Genomic DNA, 16,062 nt, shown 5'->3' with positions numbered 1-16,062 from the left:
AGCACCTCATTTAATAACATCTGCAGGGCAAAATCAACATCAGCATTGTAAAAAAATTTGGAACGGACAATAAACATCCACGTGGCAAACATCATTCTATGAGTAAAAGCTGTGCCTTACTTGTTACTTATTTTTTGCCTTTCAATTTGTTGTCATCTATATAGAAAAAAAAAAATTTGGGATGTCTCACATTCATTTGTAAATGATTCTTTTAGTGGTCAACATTTTTTTAGAAACCTATACATGAAGATGTAAAAACCTAAAATGGCTTCCCGGATTTCAGGGATACGTGAAGTAGATATCAAAGTTACCAGAATTACAATTTCGTAAGCCAGATGCGCGTTTCGTCTACATAAGACTCATCAGTGACGCTCAGATCATTAGAGTTGTAAAGCCTAACACGTACAAAGTTGAAGAGGGATCATATATTGTTTTTCATATAGTAAATGCCATCAGTAGGGCAAACAACAGTAGCATGCGAAGAAATAACAGCACGACACAAGACATATGCCTTGCATAACACACGTTAATATGACTTTATAACATAAGCATCAGCCAGGAAAAAACATAAAACAATAACGGCACGGCAAACAAATAAGCATTGCAGATATACGAAAGTTGAAAAACACTGCACAATGAACAGAAAAGTAAAAAAATGGGCTCAAATGAAAATTACGTCTGAATTTCGTCTCCCCTGAAGACATCCGATGGTGTGCCAGATTACGCATGGACATTCATAAATAAGAAACACTCCAACCTTCCATCAAAATAATACTGATAGGAACTCAATAATGTGACTAGTTTTAATGTCGGATATTTTTTCTTTTCTTTTCGTTTTTAGTTTTTTTTTTGGTTTTGGCGATGCATATACTGATTTTTTGTCAATGGTGAAAATACAAAATCAACTGTAAAGAAAACATGTGAGATACAGTCTCATCACCTAGAATATAAAACATAAGACAGTTGACCAAACATTAATATATGCAGATCAAAATCACTTGTGAATTAGATAGTGAATATTTATGTAGTGTGGATTCATTTATTTTCGTGGGTATCAATGTTCGTGGATTGTCGAAAACTTACATTTTCGTGAATATTTTGTGGTATTCGGCACAACATTTTGGAATTTTGTATCATCAATGCTCTTCAAATTTGTACTTGTTTCGCTTTATAACTATTTTGATATAAGAGTCACTGATGAATCTTCTGTAAACGTAACGCTCGTCTAAAAAATTATATTCCTGGTACCTTTGATAACTAATGTGTACGTAAATACGATATCAATTTTAACCTTAATTTAGTGAAAATTTAAATAATTTGGATGACAAAAAAACATGCAATTCCTCGGGAATTTACCATGCGACTCGAGTCTTAGACAACGAGTACAAAAAATGTATGATAATGAATAGTGAATTTAATCTAGGATAGCGATATCAAATGCCTTTGATTATCAAAAGACAGTTAATAAACTCATTATAGATACCAGGACTTAATTTTTTTATATACGCCAGACGCGCGTTTCGTCTAAAAAAGACCCATCAGTGACGCTCGAATCCCAAAAAAGTTAAAAAGGCCAAATAAAGTACGAAATTGAAAAGCATTGAATTAAAACATTGTATAACATTGTATTTTATATTTATATCATAACTGGTAAAAGTTGTCTTTTTAACATAGGTGATCATGTTTTGGTGGTAACATTTGCTGTAACTTGGAGTAATTGAAAGTACTTGTTCTCAAAGGTGGAACATTTGTATGCATTAGCATTTCTTAGAATTTGACTCGTGTCTCGTCTAGCGCTTTCCCGCTTTGATTGAAGCTTGTTCAAATGTGGTGCTGTTTCATCATTGTCCATGGAAAGGAGAGGGTGGATCGCAAACGATTTTTTGCTCATCAAATTATATAGTTGCCTCTTTCTAGCCAGGAACCGGTAATTCAGTGTTTTCTTTGTATGTGCAATAATTGAATGTTAGTGTTTTCTTTTCAATTGTTTTTATATAGAATAGAATATATGGTAGTTTTGCCCAAGAGACAACACAAAAGCACAAATGACACAGAACTTATCAAGTATAGATCACCGTACGGCCTTCAAAAATTAGCAAAGCAAAAACCTTATATTCATCTATAATAGGCCCCGTAATAAAAAGATAACAACATACAAACGAACTATGAAAATCAGTTGCCAAAGGCTACCAAGGTTTAGCTTGTTATAAAAACAGGTTTACATCATCATATTCTACGCAATAGATACGTTTACCAAGTAAGGAATATGACAACTATTATCTATATTTAAGCTTGATACAGGTCTGAAATTGGATTGTAATTAAATATTTGACATATTATAGGTTTCTGAATAAATGTAGTCAAAGAACTTGAAATTTATATCATATAAATTGAATTTATATTCAATTAAAGATTTCTGAGTAAATCTGTTGTCAGACAATAAACAACTACAATTTATAAAATTCTAAAGGGGGCTTACATCAAAAGATATTAACAATTCATTAAAGTTTCATGAGAACTGCTGAAAGCATTTTTGAGTTATTTTCCGAAAACTGGAAAATCCCCCTTTTTATGAATAAAATAAAGGCAACAGTAGTATACCGCTGTTCAAAACTCATAAATCCATGGACAAAAAACAGAATTGGGGTAACAAACTAAAACCGAGGGAAACGCATTAAAAACAAGAGGAGAACAACGACATAACACTAAAATGTAACACGCACAGAAACAAACCGATTATAAGACAAAATCCCACAAGAATAACAATGAAGCCCCGCAACTTGGAAACGTAAAATCTGAATTTTATAAAAATATGTCAACAGATATTAAAAAATAACCAAAATTTCTTGCAAGTTGGTCCCGGTCAAAGCATTCTTGAGTTAGTGTCCGAAAACTGGAAAATCTCCCTTTTTAATGAATAAAACCCCATAACTCGGAAACGTAAAATCTAAAACTTAAACAAAACGATAGGGAGCTCACTTCAATAGATATGAACAGTTCACCAAAGTTTTATGCAAATTGGTTAAAGCGTTTTTGAGGTAATGTCCGCCATGATATGTTGACGACGGACGGACAGAAGGGCAGACGGATAACGGTATACCATAATACGTCCAGTAAACGGGCGTATATAAATTCAGCAATTCTTTCATTTTTAAAAGGGTATAACTCTAGAACGGTTAACACCGAATTGCGCCCTTGATATGTGTTTTGTGGTAAAAAGCATTGTTTATAGGTTTCATAAAATTTGGTAGAGGCAAATAAAGTTAAAGAACGGAAACCAACTTTGGGACGTACGAACGTACGGACGTACAGACGGACAAGGGTAAAACTTAATATCAATTCTCTGTAAATATAAAAATGAGCTGGCCATGACATGATACAGAATTCCACCAAATTTCACCTCAATACATTTTATGTCTTAATTTTCCCAAAAAAAATATTTGCCACTCCATAATCATAATGTGTCACCCTGTTGTTGCCATGGAAACATGACTTTTCAGGTAAAAATAAAGGTAATTAAAATTTTGTTAAATTTTTGTTTGAAACCTGCTTAATGTCATGAAAAATTTTCTCCAAGCTTATTTTAATGTTTTCAAAAGTTTTAAGAGGCCAATATGCAGATTTTTCAAGGTTTTCTACATTTTAAAGAATTTAGTGGTTATACAGTGTTCCATAGATCCTTAAAATCTGTAGATGATTTCATTCCTTTCCACACTGATTTCAAAGTACTATCTGACCTAAATATAATCTATATTATATAAATAACCAAGTAAACTTGTAAATTGAATGGAAATTCAAGCATGTCCTTAAAAAAGTATTAAGAAAATCTTCATTATTCATTATTGATAATATAGAGTTATCTCCCCTGGTAGAACTCTTCTGGTCTAAAGCACACATGTACACAGGAAGTATACACAAATGGGAGAAACTTTGCAGACGATATCAGTGAACAGTCAGTGTTAAAACAATAGTTATGGTCTGTAAATAACCATGTCCTTCTGTAGCTTTAAAAGCTCACAGATATGTAAATGTGTAGGTGAAGTTTCCCCCACTGACTTCTTTGTCATCAGCATTGCAGTCCATTGTTCTTACTGAGGCTGGTCTACTGCCAAGTGATATTACACAGACGTTTCAAGTGTGCAGTGAACATTTTCACAGGTTTTTGAATAAAAACAAAGCAGGCTGCAAATCAAAGATATGTGGGATACCTGATATAATTTCCTCTCACAACAAAGACAACAAAATATATGGAGGATGGTATGGGGTAAAGGCATAACATAAATGTATCTTTGGAAAAAGTGAAAGAGATTCATGCTAGAACAGGAATCATAGTTCCAGTTGGAACTCGTAAGTACAATAATTAAAATGATTTCCTTTTATAATTTAGTATCATAATTTGTTATTTATATTTATTAACCAGCTTGGGGATAACATCAAAAGTTCAATGTAGGATAAAAAACTTAATTCACATAGTGTGTTTTTCACTGACCCCACCCCCTCTTAACTTGATTTGGGCAAAATTGATTGAACAATAGTGATATATATGTAAAAATTGATTTTAGATATACAAAATTTGCAGAAGTTTCCCCCCTCCCCATAAAAACCTACAAAGCAGACGCGGATCCAGAAAAAAAGGGGGGGGTTCAGGGGTTGGAACCTTTTTTTGTTTTTGACAATCAATGCATTTGAATGGGGACATGTAATTGGAACCCCCCTTTGTCCTGGGTTTGGAACCCCCCCTTTTAAAATGGCTGGAACCGCCCCTGCAAAGGGTATTTGATTTAAGTTTTTTTTAAATTATATGAAAAGGGTAGAGTAACAGAACCCCAGCGGCACCCCTATCAATTAAGCATTGAAGTGGACCTCAACCCACCTCCCAGGCAATACTGGACCATTATAAATTAAATCAAAATGTCTTTTATTTCCAAAATAAGAGGCTTATTATTAAATTTACAAGGAACATTCAGGATATTGCATAAATAGCTGAAATCTTTCAGTTTCTTAAGTTATCAAAGAAGGAAAAACACCTTTACATTGCATGATTTTATCCATTTCTTTCCCCTACCCAAAATATTACCGATGTTTGAAGAAAGTAAACAAGAAACAGAATTTCTCTCCAAAAACAAGTAGCTTAACCTGTCAACAACAAAGGTACAGAATAAGTTCAGCAAAAACTGACAGGTTTTTATTTCAAAATATTTAAATTTGTCACAATCAGTAGTGTACTATAAACTTAATAAGGAATTTATAAGAATCCATTTCTCCTAAATTCATTTTTTTTTTCTTTTATGGGACAAACATCTATTTAATTTGCATATACTAAAAATGTATCTTTATTTTATATAAAAAAAAATAATTTGAACTGTATGTTTCAGCAATATGTCCAAGATGCAGAAAGACCCTTTATTGTGGGCAATCCACTTCATGTAGCTTGGCTGAAATTTGTGCAAATACAAATGTAAGTTATAATGCTAGTACATGCTATTATTTTATTCAGAGTCAATGTACATGTATGTATGGTTTTATTCAGAGTCAATGTACATGTATGTATGGTATCTCTATCTGTTAATGGGCTTAATTGTATGAGTCCGACTGTCATACATGTCATATAAAGGGGTATATCAAACATCATGATACATTAAAATAGTTTACCCCTAGCACTGACAGTCTGAATACCAAAATAATTGATAATGATTCTCCCAATTTATTTTTATTAAAAAGATATTAAAATATTTGTTGAATATTAAATTAAAGTTAAACAAAAATTTGATTGGGTTAATTTTTCTATCAATTTTGACCTGAGAAAAATGACAGTTACAGACGAATTTTGTTAAAAGATCTGACAGTGAATTTTTATTCAATGCAAAATACATGTACATGTAGGTGTTGTATTTTTATTGACATTCAGTATACTTCACCATTTTTAATGTATATATTGAGAAAAAAAAAAATGATACTTCAAGTTTATGTGTCTGTTATTTTAAAGTGCATAGTACATGTAGTATTAATTTCTTCTACAGTTCATAGTTTTATTGAAAACTTGAACTATGTACAAATTACAATCAATAGTAGTGCAATAAGCAAGGGCAGAAAATTAACATTATTATTATTGAATATGTGGGTTCATTCAGTACTTTAAAACCTCAAGTCATATATATATATTGCATATATATATCATTATGCAAAATTGTGTATCCCATTTTTCAGTACAAATAAACTCATCAAAATTTTTTGTTGAATTTGCACATGAGGGTTGAACTCATACATGACATATGATGGAACAAAAACAAACGTAAAATTAACAGAGTCCTGATAGCCTGTTAATGGATAAGCTTACTGTGGTTTATGTTTTTAAAGACTCAGTTATCATCTGATATAAGTAAACATTTTTTTTATGCAGTGTTTGATGAACAGTGACAACCTTGGTGATACATGTAGCTATCAATATGAAGAACAGTATAATCTCAGACCTAATCGACTTAATAGTGGATATAATGTAAGTATCATTGAAAATTTCATTTATAAAAAAAATTGCAGTATTAAAGCTAGATACGATAAAGTAGGCCCACTCACAGCCATATGCTGGTTGGGTCCACGTTAACGGAATGACATCATGTTTTCGATAAATGATGTTTGAATTGATTCTATTGAATAGGAAGTTATATAAAAATTTGTCTATATGTTGAATGTTACTCTGAATTTGTTTTGCTACATAACGAGACCACAGACCGCATCTTAGCCCTATACAACAAGATGAAGCATCTCCTTTTCGTCATGGCTAAAGACTAAAAGATTTCAAGAACTTTCAATGTACTAACTGCATATTTGATAATTTGGTTCATTTGAGATCACTCTGATCGTAAAGCTGTTTATTCAATCTGACTTTTGTTCCCGGCACATTTCAGGAATGACTGTAATATTTTTTCTGTCTTTGAAGAAATAACATAAAAAATTTGGTGCACACTGAATAACACGCGTAGTAGGTTATTTAACAATGTGCACCAAATTTTTCTGTTATTTGAATAGACAGAAAAAAATATTACAGTCATTTCTTATAATTTAATTCTAAATTCCATTCAGATTCCATTTTAAACCTTGAAAACCATGAAAAAATGTTGATGACGTCACGGTCACATGACTAAATTATGTCTATAGGCTCATAACAAAATTACGCCAGCCAATCAGAAGACACGTTACATCCAAAATTAAATTATTTTGCAATGTAGAGGATATATGGAAATGTGGGTTCTGTTTGCCTGTATTTGTAAGCGCCCAAGAATTTTTATTTCTTAACTGATTGACTTCAAACTTACAAACAAGCGTTAACGTGAAAATCTCTTGGCCAAGTTAAAAATTTGGGAAAATCCTATTTTATAGGGGTTATTGCCCTTTGATTTTTTTTTTTAATGAATTTCATTTGTAAACATTCTAGCTTTTTTATTTTTTAATTAATTGACTTCCAATTTATATACAAGCTTCATAGTAAGAAAAGCATGCATTTGTTATTTCAGCAGTAATTTTTCAAATCCCATTAAACACATGACATGTTAAATAAATATAGCATTAAAATTATTTTGTCTGTATTAATCAAAGGCACACATTTAATAAAATTTGTGAATTTTTATTTATATTTTTAAAATAACATTTATTTTCAGTTTGCTAAACATGCTTCCACATCATCAAGTCAGGAAACAACCAGTTATTTTGAAACTGAAAGTTGCTGCAAAACTGATAGTCAGGGTACAGAAGCATCTGTTATCAGAATTGATAGACTTGGAAAATTCAATGAATTCTTGGAAACATGTGACATAAGCCCTGTAAAGTGTCTAACTGAATCTTTAGAGAAGTCAAGTGAGAGAACAAAAAGAAGATATTTATCAAAAGCTAATACTTGTATAACTGCTCTACTGAACACTATTTGTCCTGATGGTTCTGAGTTCATCAAACATTCTCTTTTTGGAGAGCAAGAAAATGACAAAAATAAAACCACAAGCTCTTTGTTGGATGCTATTGTCAGCTCATACATGGTTGCAAACACCTCAACGTTGAGGAGACAGTTATTATCAATAGCAACAAATGATTACAGTTTTGCAGAAGTCAGTGCCAGTATACCAGGATTATCTCACTACAAGTTTTATTCTGCTAAGAAACATGCACAAAATATTGGTTTAGGTGTTCCTGCACAAACATCAAAGATTCCTCGTTCAAAAATAAATGATGGACAGCTTGACCATTTTTTAGACTTCATTACTTCAAACCACTTGATCAAAGATTTACCAATTGGAGAAAAAACATTACAGCTTGCAACTGGAGAACTCATTCAAACACCAAATGTAATCAGAAGTATTGCCCCTGCAACAATCATCAGGCAGTATACACAGCTCTGTGAGGATGAAAACATTCAGCCTTTAGGTATTTATTTCATTTGGATTACAATTCTGCATTAAAAGTTTGATTTTATGAATTTAGTATGTTTGCTGATGACGTCAGCCATTTTGTTAACAAAATTTAAGGTTTTCTGGCTAATCCCATTTCATTGGATTACCTTAAAATATTAAATGTCCAAAAACATTTTATTTTTAACCGCCCTTTTTGGTTGTAGCATGCTCACCTTGGGGTGGCATGTCTTCCTGTAGACTGTTACCGTGTGTGGTAGCATTAAGTTAAAGATCGGGTTCAGCTTGTCCGACTAGTACAAAGCAGGCTTCATTTCATATTTATGTTCATTACATACATACACTTCATGTGAAATATTGTCAAAGATTGGTGTTCTTTTTTTTCTTCTTAAACTATTTTAATTCCATTTGCAGGCACAAGTACTATGTACAAGATTTTGACCGACTGCAGTGCTTCAGTCAGACAGTCTATGGAGGGTCTTGGCTACTATATTTCTGAGGGAAGTCGAGCATTTACAGATCTCACAGAAACTGTAGAACAGTTAGATTTAACCTTGGATGAAAAGAAGAAAACACTGGATAATTTGGTGGTAGCAAAGCATTACCTAAAAACAGATTATAAGGTTTTTATTAGTTTTCATATTCCCTTTTTCATACGACTTCAAAATATTTTGTGGTTGTACATTGTTATAAGGTTATGGGTCTGTTATCCATCCATAGAAATTATGGTTTTGTGTCTAATTTGGGATATTAATAGAGCCTTATGAAATGTTTACATATTTTATTGGCATATTACTTTGGTTATTTTTTTAATTTGGGATTCTGGTGCCACATGTTTCTAAAAGAAAGGGCCAAAAAAGGTCTGATATAGTACTTTTGTTCCCCTCCCCCTCAATACAAAGTTTTTGGGGGTGTATAGGAATATGACTTTCAAAGCAACCATTATCAGGGCCTTTTATAGCTGACTATATGAGGTATGGGCTTTGCTCATTTGTTGAAGGCCGTATGGTGACCTATAATTGTTAATGTTTGTGTCATTTTGGTCTTTTGATGATAGTTGTCTCATTGGCAATCATACCACATCTTCTTTTTTATATTATTCTTTATATTTATATATATAGAGAGAAAGAGTATATATATATATATCTTTTCAGAAGCCAATCCAAAGATTGAATCAACTAATTTTTTTTTCAGCTACATGTAAATACATCATCATCCATAGCAGACCATTGTTGTTCGTATGCTTTGAGTGAAGAAAAAGGACCCTTCTGCCAACAATGTGATAACCATTCGCATACTGATGAATGCCAACGGTGTAGTTTTGTTGATGAAACACTATCTTTTATTTCAAAGAGTGCATTTGAAAGACACTGGGATAATCCTGAAGCTGTGCTCTTTAAGGTATTTTTAAATTCTGGTAAAATGTTATGTCCTACTTCATTACTAAGTTACTGTGTGACTAATACAGATGTGAGACAACATCTTATCAAATTTTATTCCTCATGATAGTTTTTGGTTTTAGTGTAGATAGATCCAATCTTTTCTCAAGCACTAAATATAAAAAAAAGTTACATGTATGCGACTTGGTATAGGAGATGCAGCACCGCATGAGACCATCCTTCCAAAACATGTAAATTTGACCTACATTACACATTTCTCTGGTTTTTAGATCACCTGGCCTAAAGGACTAAGTGAGCTATTTTCATTATTTGGCGTCCTGTGTCCGTGGTTCGCAAACGTTTACAAAAATATGTTCCAAAACTACTGAGCCAAATTAAATCACACTTGGTCACAATCATCATTGGGTATCTAGTATAAAAATTGTGTCCAATGACCCAGCCCACCAACCAAGCTGACCAACTTGGCAAAAAAAAGTACATTGGTGTAAAATGCAGTTTTTGGCTAGTATATCTGAGACCAAAGCATTTAGAGCAAATTTGATATTATAAAATTATTCATTAAGTAAAGATCTAACCGCCCTGAAATTTTTAGACAAATCAGGCAACCAGTTGAATTGGTAATTTTAAGAAAATTTTGCATTTTTTTGTTATTATCATCACCAAAACAAAATTTGATCATGAATTCTACATTTCTATTCTCCTCTATGTTATGTGTCCTTTGTTTAATATGCTACTTGCACACATGCCAAGGATGAGCGACAGGCTCTTTATTGCCTCTAGTGTAAATTCTAGATATAATTGTGAGAATGAGGTGAATATGAACTTGATTTTTTGTTCTTATAAATTTACAAATTTATTGTTTTTGTTTTAGGTTGAAAAAGCTATAGCTGATATCTATGAATGGAAGAGTCATATCCTTCGATCAAAAAATCAAGAAAAGGCAAGACAAGCTGTTGTGAACTGTCTTGGGGAAAATGAGGCTTTCATGGTAGCTGACTGGGCCATGAAATTTTCACCGCGAAAGTTTAGAAAGGGCAAGACAGATTGGTTTGGAAAGAGAGGCATTAATTGGCACATTACTGTAACTATGTTAAAATCAGAGGGAAGTGTGAAATTTCTTACACATGTGCATATATTTGAACAACCAACCCCTCAAGATGCAGCTACAACTGGAGCTATTCTGGTCGATGTGGTTCAAAATATCTGTCAAAAAGGTCAAGATATGGTCAGATAATGCCGGTTGCTACAAAAGTACATTGACCATTGCCACTTTACATCAAGAGCTAGACAAGAAAATAAAATCCTACAATTTTTGTGAGGCTCAGGATGGGAAGGGCGCATGTGACAGGAAGGCATCCCATATCAAGTCGGCTATAAAAAGATATGTAAACGAGGGCAATAATGTGACAACTGCACACCAAATGAAACTGGTATGTTAATTTCAGTAATGAGTTTAAGAATATTTGATATGCAATTAAAGTCAAAGTATAACCCTAGAAAGCTTGAATGAGGTCTGTCAGTCCAGCAAATCAGCTTTCCACACGTTTCATGCTTGAAGATATTGGTTTGATATTTGGTAAATAGTATAACCATGACAAGTTACAGTCTGATGATTTTTTTTGCAGAGTTATTGTCCTTGGACTTGTAAAATTCACTCAAAATGTATTTAACCTATCAAGTGCATGCCAAATTCTAATGCAATTATTTTGTATCAATGGATCTGATTGGATGACAGTTAGCGTAAAATTCTCTATCTCCTTGTCTGTTACTTAGAAAGCCGACATTTTGAATTGCTGAATGTATTGACATGTAATTTCTACTATAATAAGCAAAAAAAAAACCTCACATGTTGCACCTAAAAATCTTCTGTTTATAAATTTTATTACATTCTGAAGCTGCACAGAAGCCAGAAAACGCCTGGTGTTTATGTTTGACATTGGAGGCATGCATATGATGTCACCTAGTGTAGGGACCAAAGAAGATAACTTCTTTTCGCGAAATTTTATTTCTTTTATTATTTTTTTTCAGGCAATTGATTCGCAACAAAGAGGCCAGTACATGGTGAAAGTGATAAGTCCTGTTATTAATGCTGATGATGATAAGGTCTCACTTAGAAGTATTCCATTGATTTCTATGCTCCATAATTTTAAGTTTACTGATAATGGATTGCAAGTTTAGAGAGCTTAAGATATTGGTCAAGGTAATATAATTTTATGATTTACTTATCAGCTCAACTGTAGCTTGAAGAGCCATTTTATTCACTTTGGATATCAATGTTAACATTTCTCAAGAATATTTCATTACTCCAGAGAATGGAAGAAAGTTTCCTTCTATTATGATTTTCAACTGTATCAATTTCTGCTACCCACATAATTGTTTCTAGATAAATAGTTTAAGTGAACAACAATATGTTGCCTCTCATAACGTTATTTTGTTAATCAATGATGGTACCTCTATCTTGTTACACAATGTGATATCTCTTAACCAAATTGACAAAATCATAACTAAAATGGTTTGCATAGATAATAAAGGGAAGAAATAATGTCTATTTTTGATACTACAGGTGACCAGTTAAAAAAAAAAACCTAGGGGTGTTGTCATTTGACCTTCAGCATTTATCTGTTATAAATTCACAACTAAAGAAATTTTGCTCTATACATGAATCTTCATGTTTCATACAATATTCCGTTGTAATTGACAGTCCTAAAAATCAACCCAACAATATTAGATCTGTAAATTAGCTTTCAGAATTTTTTTGTTCTTCCCTCGCTGTGATTTTAACCCATACTACTGAGATATCGTGACACCAAATCGCCTGCACTGTAGCTGTCCTGCTTGACCACACGACCACCTGAGCTATATGTACTTCAGTATATTGATATTAGCATCCATACAAAATCCCTCTTGATTAATTTATATAAAATAATTTATTTGCTTATATTTTACATTTTAGGAAAGTTGATATCATGGAACAGCATTATTGATAAGAAAATTCCTGTGATACAGCTTTTTGTTCATCATGATTGGTCGTATACCCAGTTTGCTACCGTGGGTTCAGTAGTTGTTGACAGAGGTAGTTATTTTTTATTGAAAAAACTGTGTATATGCAACAATATGTGTTTCTTTGTGAAATTATTTCAAAAGATACAATAAAAAAGATTTAACATATAAATTCATGATACAGAATCCTTGTACATACATGACAAAAAAAACAACAAATAAAAAGTGTTTTTATTATTGTTTTTGTAATAAAGTTAGGCCTTCAACATGGAACAAAAGCTCACACCTTCACAACTATTTAATGGCACAACACTTACAAGGTCATGTATAGACAACTTTTATGTTATATTATGATGGATTTTTTTATATATTTTGCATGATGTCTTTCCATGAAAACTATGTTTTGTTTAGTATAACAACACACTTAATTTTCTATTAATGTTTTTGTAGAGGATGATGATGGTGATGATGATGAGGCGGATGAATGCCCACTTCGACTGTATGAGTATGATTATGTCTTTGGTATCTTTCACCTATGTACGACTTGAAATCAATCATTTGCAAAGAAATTGTTTTGTTTTTTTTCGATTTTGACATCTTTTGTTTTAAGGTGAATAAGAATATAACACATTGTTGACTGCTGTACCCCTATTTTTTTTTTTTACATTTTTACCTATTATGTCTGTTTGTTTTGTTCACACACTGTTGTCAATATAATGGAATTTTATGCGTATGTCATACAAGTGAGAGGTTTAGCTAGCTATATATCCAGGTTTAATCCACCATTTTCTGCATTAGGAAATGCATGTACCAAATAAGAATATACAATGTATAACAATTGTTTTCCTATCGTATTAAGTCCTTGAGCTTTGGATTTTGCCATTTGATAAGGAACTTTCCGATTCGAATTTTCCTTTGAGTTCGGTATTGATGTTATTTTACATTTTACTCTATAGTTTGTATGTACGATTACGCTGCTTTTTGTGGTAGGTTGGCCTGTCAGGTTCAACGTGTCGATGTTGCTGTGATAGGTTGGCCTGTCAGGTTCAACGTGTCGATGTTTTTGTAATAGGTTGGCCTGTCATGTTCAACGTGTCGATGTTGCTGTGATAGGTTGGCCTGTCAGGTTCAACGTGTTTATGTTTTTGTAATAGGGTGGCCTGTCATGTTTAACGTGTCGATGTTGCTGTGATAGGTTGGCCTGTCAGGTTCAACGTGTCGATGTTTTTGTAAATAGGTTGGCCTGTCATGTTCAACGTGTCGATGTTGCTGTGATAGGTTGGCCTGTCAGGTTCAACGTGTCGATGTTTTTGTAATAGGTTGGCCTGTCATGTTCAACGTGTCGATGTTGCTGTGATAGGTTGGCCTGTCAGGTTCAACGTGTCGATGTTTTTGTGATAGGTTGGCCTGTCAGGTTCAACGTGTCGATGTTTTTGTAATAGGTTGGCCTGTCATGTTCAACATGTCGATGTTGCTGTGATATGTAGGCCTGTCAGGTTCAACCTGTCGATGTTGCTTTGATAGGTTGTCCTGTCAGGTTCAACGTGTCGATGTTGCGGTGATAGGTTGTCCTGTCAGGTTCAACTTGTCGATGTTGCTGTGATAGGTTGGCCTGTCAGGTTCAACGTGTCGATGTTGCTTTGATTTGTTGGCCAATAATTAGAACAAGAACATTTATTTATTTATTTTTTTACATAAGTACTCATCAAAAGTTCATACAGATATAAACAAGTAGAGAAGACACTACTTAAACACAAACAGTGCTAAAATAACAAAATAAAAAACAACAAAAACACAATGGTATCATGACATGTTAAATTTGTCAATCTTAATTTTTCAAGATATGTATAAAGTCACTAAATAAAGGCAACAGTAGTATACCGCTGTTCAAAACTCATAAATTCATGGACAAAAAACAAAATCGGGGTAACAAACTAAAACCGAGGAAATCTGGCTAAGGACTTTTATTTACACGTTTTGAAATGATTGAATACAAGAAATATATTATGTATGAAATTATTATTATGGGATTATTATAACTATTGCAACACCTTTTCTGACAATATTATAAAATATATAAAACATATGTTCACACAGTACCAATGAAAATAGCTGATAAATGAATAAACAAATTAGTTGAAGAAAATGAATAACTATACAAATATTGATATTGGTGATGAAATGAAAAGTTACATTTTGTAGAACTGCCAAAAAATATTGCCATTTGAATTTACAACCTCGACTTCTCTTTAATAAAAAAAGACGTTCAACACAGAAAAACAACTCATAAAAGATTCCAGGCTTATCATTGTGTACGCCGTTGTGTGTTTCGTTTACAAAACAATTATCAGTAACACTCGATTAAAAAGGTTAAAATACAAAATCATGCACAAATTTTAAAATATTTAGGTAAAACACCAACTAACACATGGTGTACATAGCCTGACTTTGTACAGGCCCAACATATGCTGGGAGTTGCGTCTACGAACGTTTTGGACACTTGATATTATCTCAAACACTTTCAAATACTTGAAAAAAAAATAACCCAATGGCTATTACGATTCTGTTTGGATTAAAACAAACTGTTTTCTGATGGATGAAAGATTAGTTCAATTGACAGAACAGATGCATTATGCATGTATATCTATAGCACTAGACTTTGCATCTCCAGTGCTAGACTTTAGATTATTTTCGCTTATTTCAATTTGTATCTATCATTTGTCTATCTTTTATGAGTTTTAAGATAACTCTAATAAGAAGTCAACTGACGATTTTGACCTTTTTAGACTTATTTGTAGAACTTGTCGTGCTTATCATTTTTTCTATTTAAAGTTTCTCTCTATCTTTTATAGTTTTCAAGATAAAAGGAAAGCATGACAAACAAATGGAAAAAAAAACATTTATCATTATTTAACATTCTGAACAGTTCTTGTCAGATTTTCTCTATTTATAACGGTTTCAAAGTAATAGTAAAAACTTGTATTTTACTACCCATTAGACTAGTATGCCAAATGAACAATGCTTTTAGTATACGCAATAACCAAGGGTGGTGGGATAACTGTACAGTTTAACGTAAGTTGTAAATATCTTTTCTTAGACTATAATTTTGAATTGATGTATCCCTTTGGGAGTGCTCCTGAGAGAGGAGGAAATTACCAGTAACAGTAACAGTAACAGTTTAGCCATTTCGGCCATCTTGGTTGACAAGCAGGGTCATCGGAAACTAGATACCCGAATGATGCTTGTGGCCAAGTAAATTTGGCCTA

General features: G+C 32.7%; 1 protein-coding gene and 2 long non-coding RNA genes across 3 annotated transcripts; all 3 read left to right on the top strand.

Annotated features, from left to right (window-relative positions):
- The first annotated feature begins 4,112 nt into the window (after positions 1-4,112).
- On the top strand, positions 4,113-6,496 carry LOC134717488 (uncharacterized). Its single transcript, XR_010107340.1, has 3 exons — positions 4,113-4,347; positions 5,376-5,458; positions 6,401-6,496. It is a non-coding gene; the product is annotated as an uncharacterized LOC134717488 (long non-coding RNA).
- A 411-nt stretch (positions 6,497-6,907) lies between these two features.
- Positions 6,908-11,030, top strand: LOC134718335 (uncharacterized). Its single transcript, XM_063580830.1, has 5 exons — positions 6,908-6,913; positions 7,656-8,412; positions 8,811-9,019; positions 9,591-9,797; positions 10,668-11,030. Exons 1-5 carry the CDS (start codon positions 6,908-6,910, stop codon positions 11,028-11,030), a joined length of 1,542 nt encoding a protein of 513 aa, XP_063436900.1.
- On the top strand, positions 11,028-13,277 carry LOC134717487 (uncharacterized). Its single transcript, XR_010107339.1, has 4 exons — positions 11,028-11,226; positions 11,825-11,996; positions 12,750-12,869; positions 13,247-13,277. It is a non-coding gene; the product is annotated as an uncharacterized LOC134717487 (long non-coding RNA).
- The last annotated feature ends 2,785 nt before the right edge of the window (positions 13,278-16,062 follow it).

The sequence above is a fragment of the Mytilus trossulus genome, chromosome 5 (genome assembly GCF_036588685.1).
Source record: "Mytilus trossulus isolate FHL-02 chromosome 5, PNRI_Mtr1.1.1.hap1, whole genome shotgun sequence".
Taxonomy (NCBI): Eukaryota; Metazoa; Mollusca; class Bivalvia; order Mytilida; family Mytilidae; genus Mytilus; species Mytilus trossulus.
The sequence above is the reverse complement of the archived record's forward strand: the minus strand, read 5'-3'. Positions and strand labels throughout refer to the sequence as shown.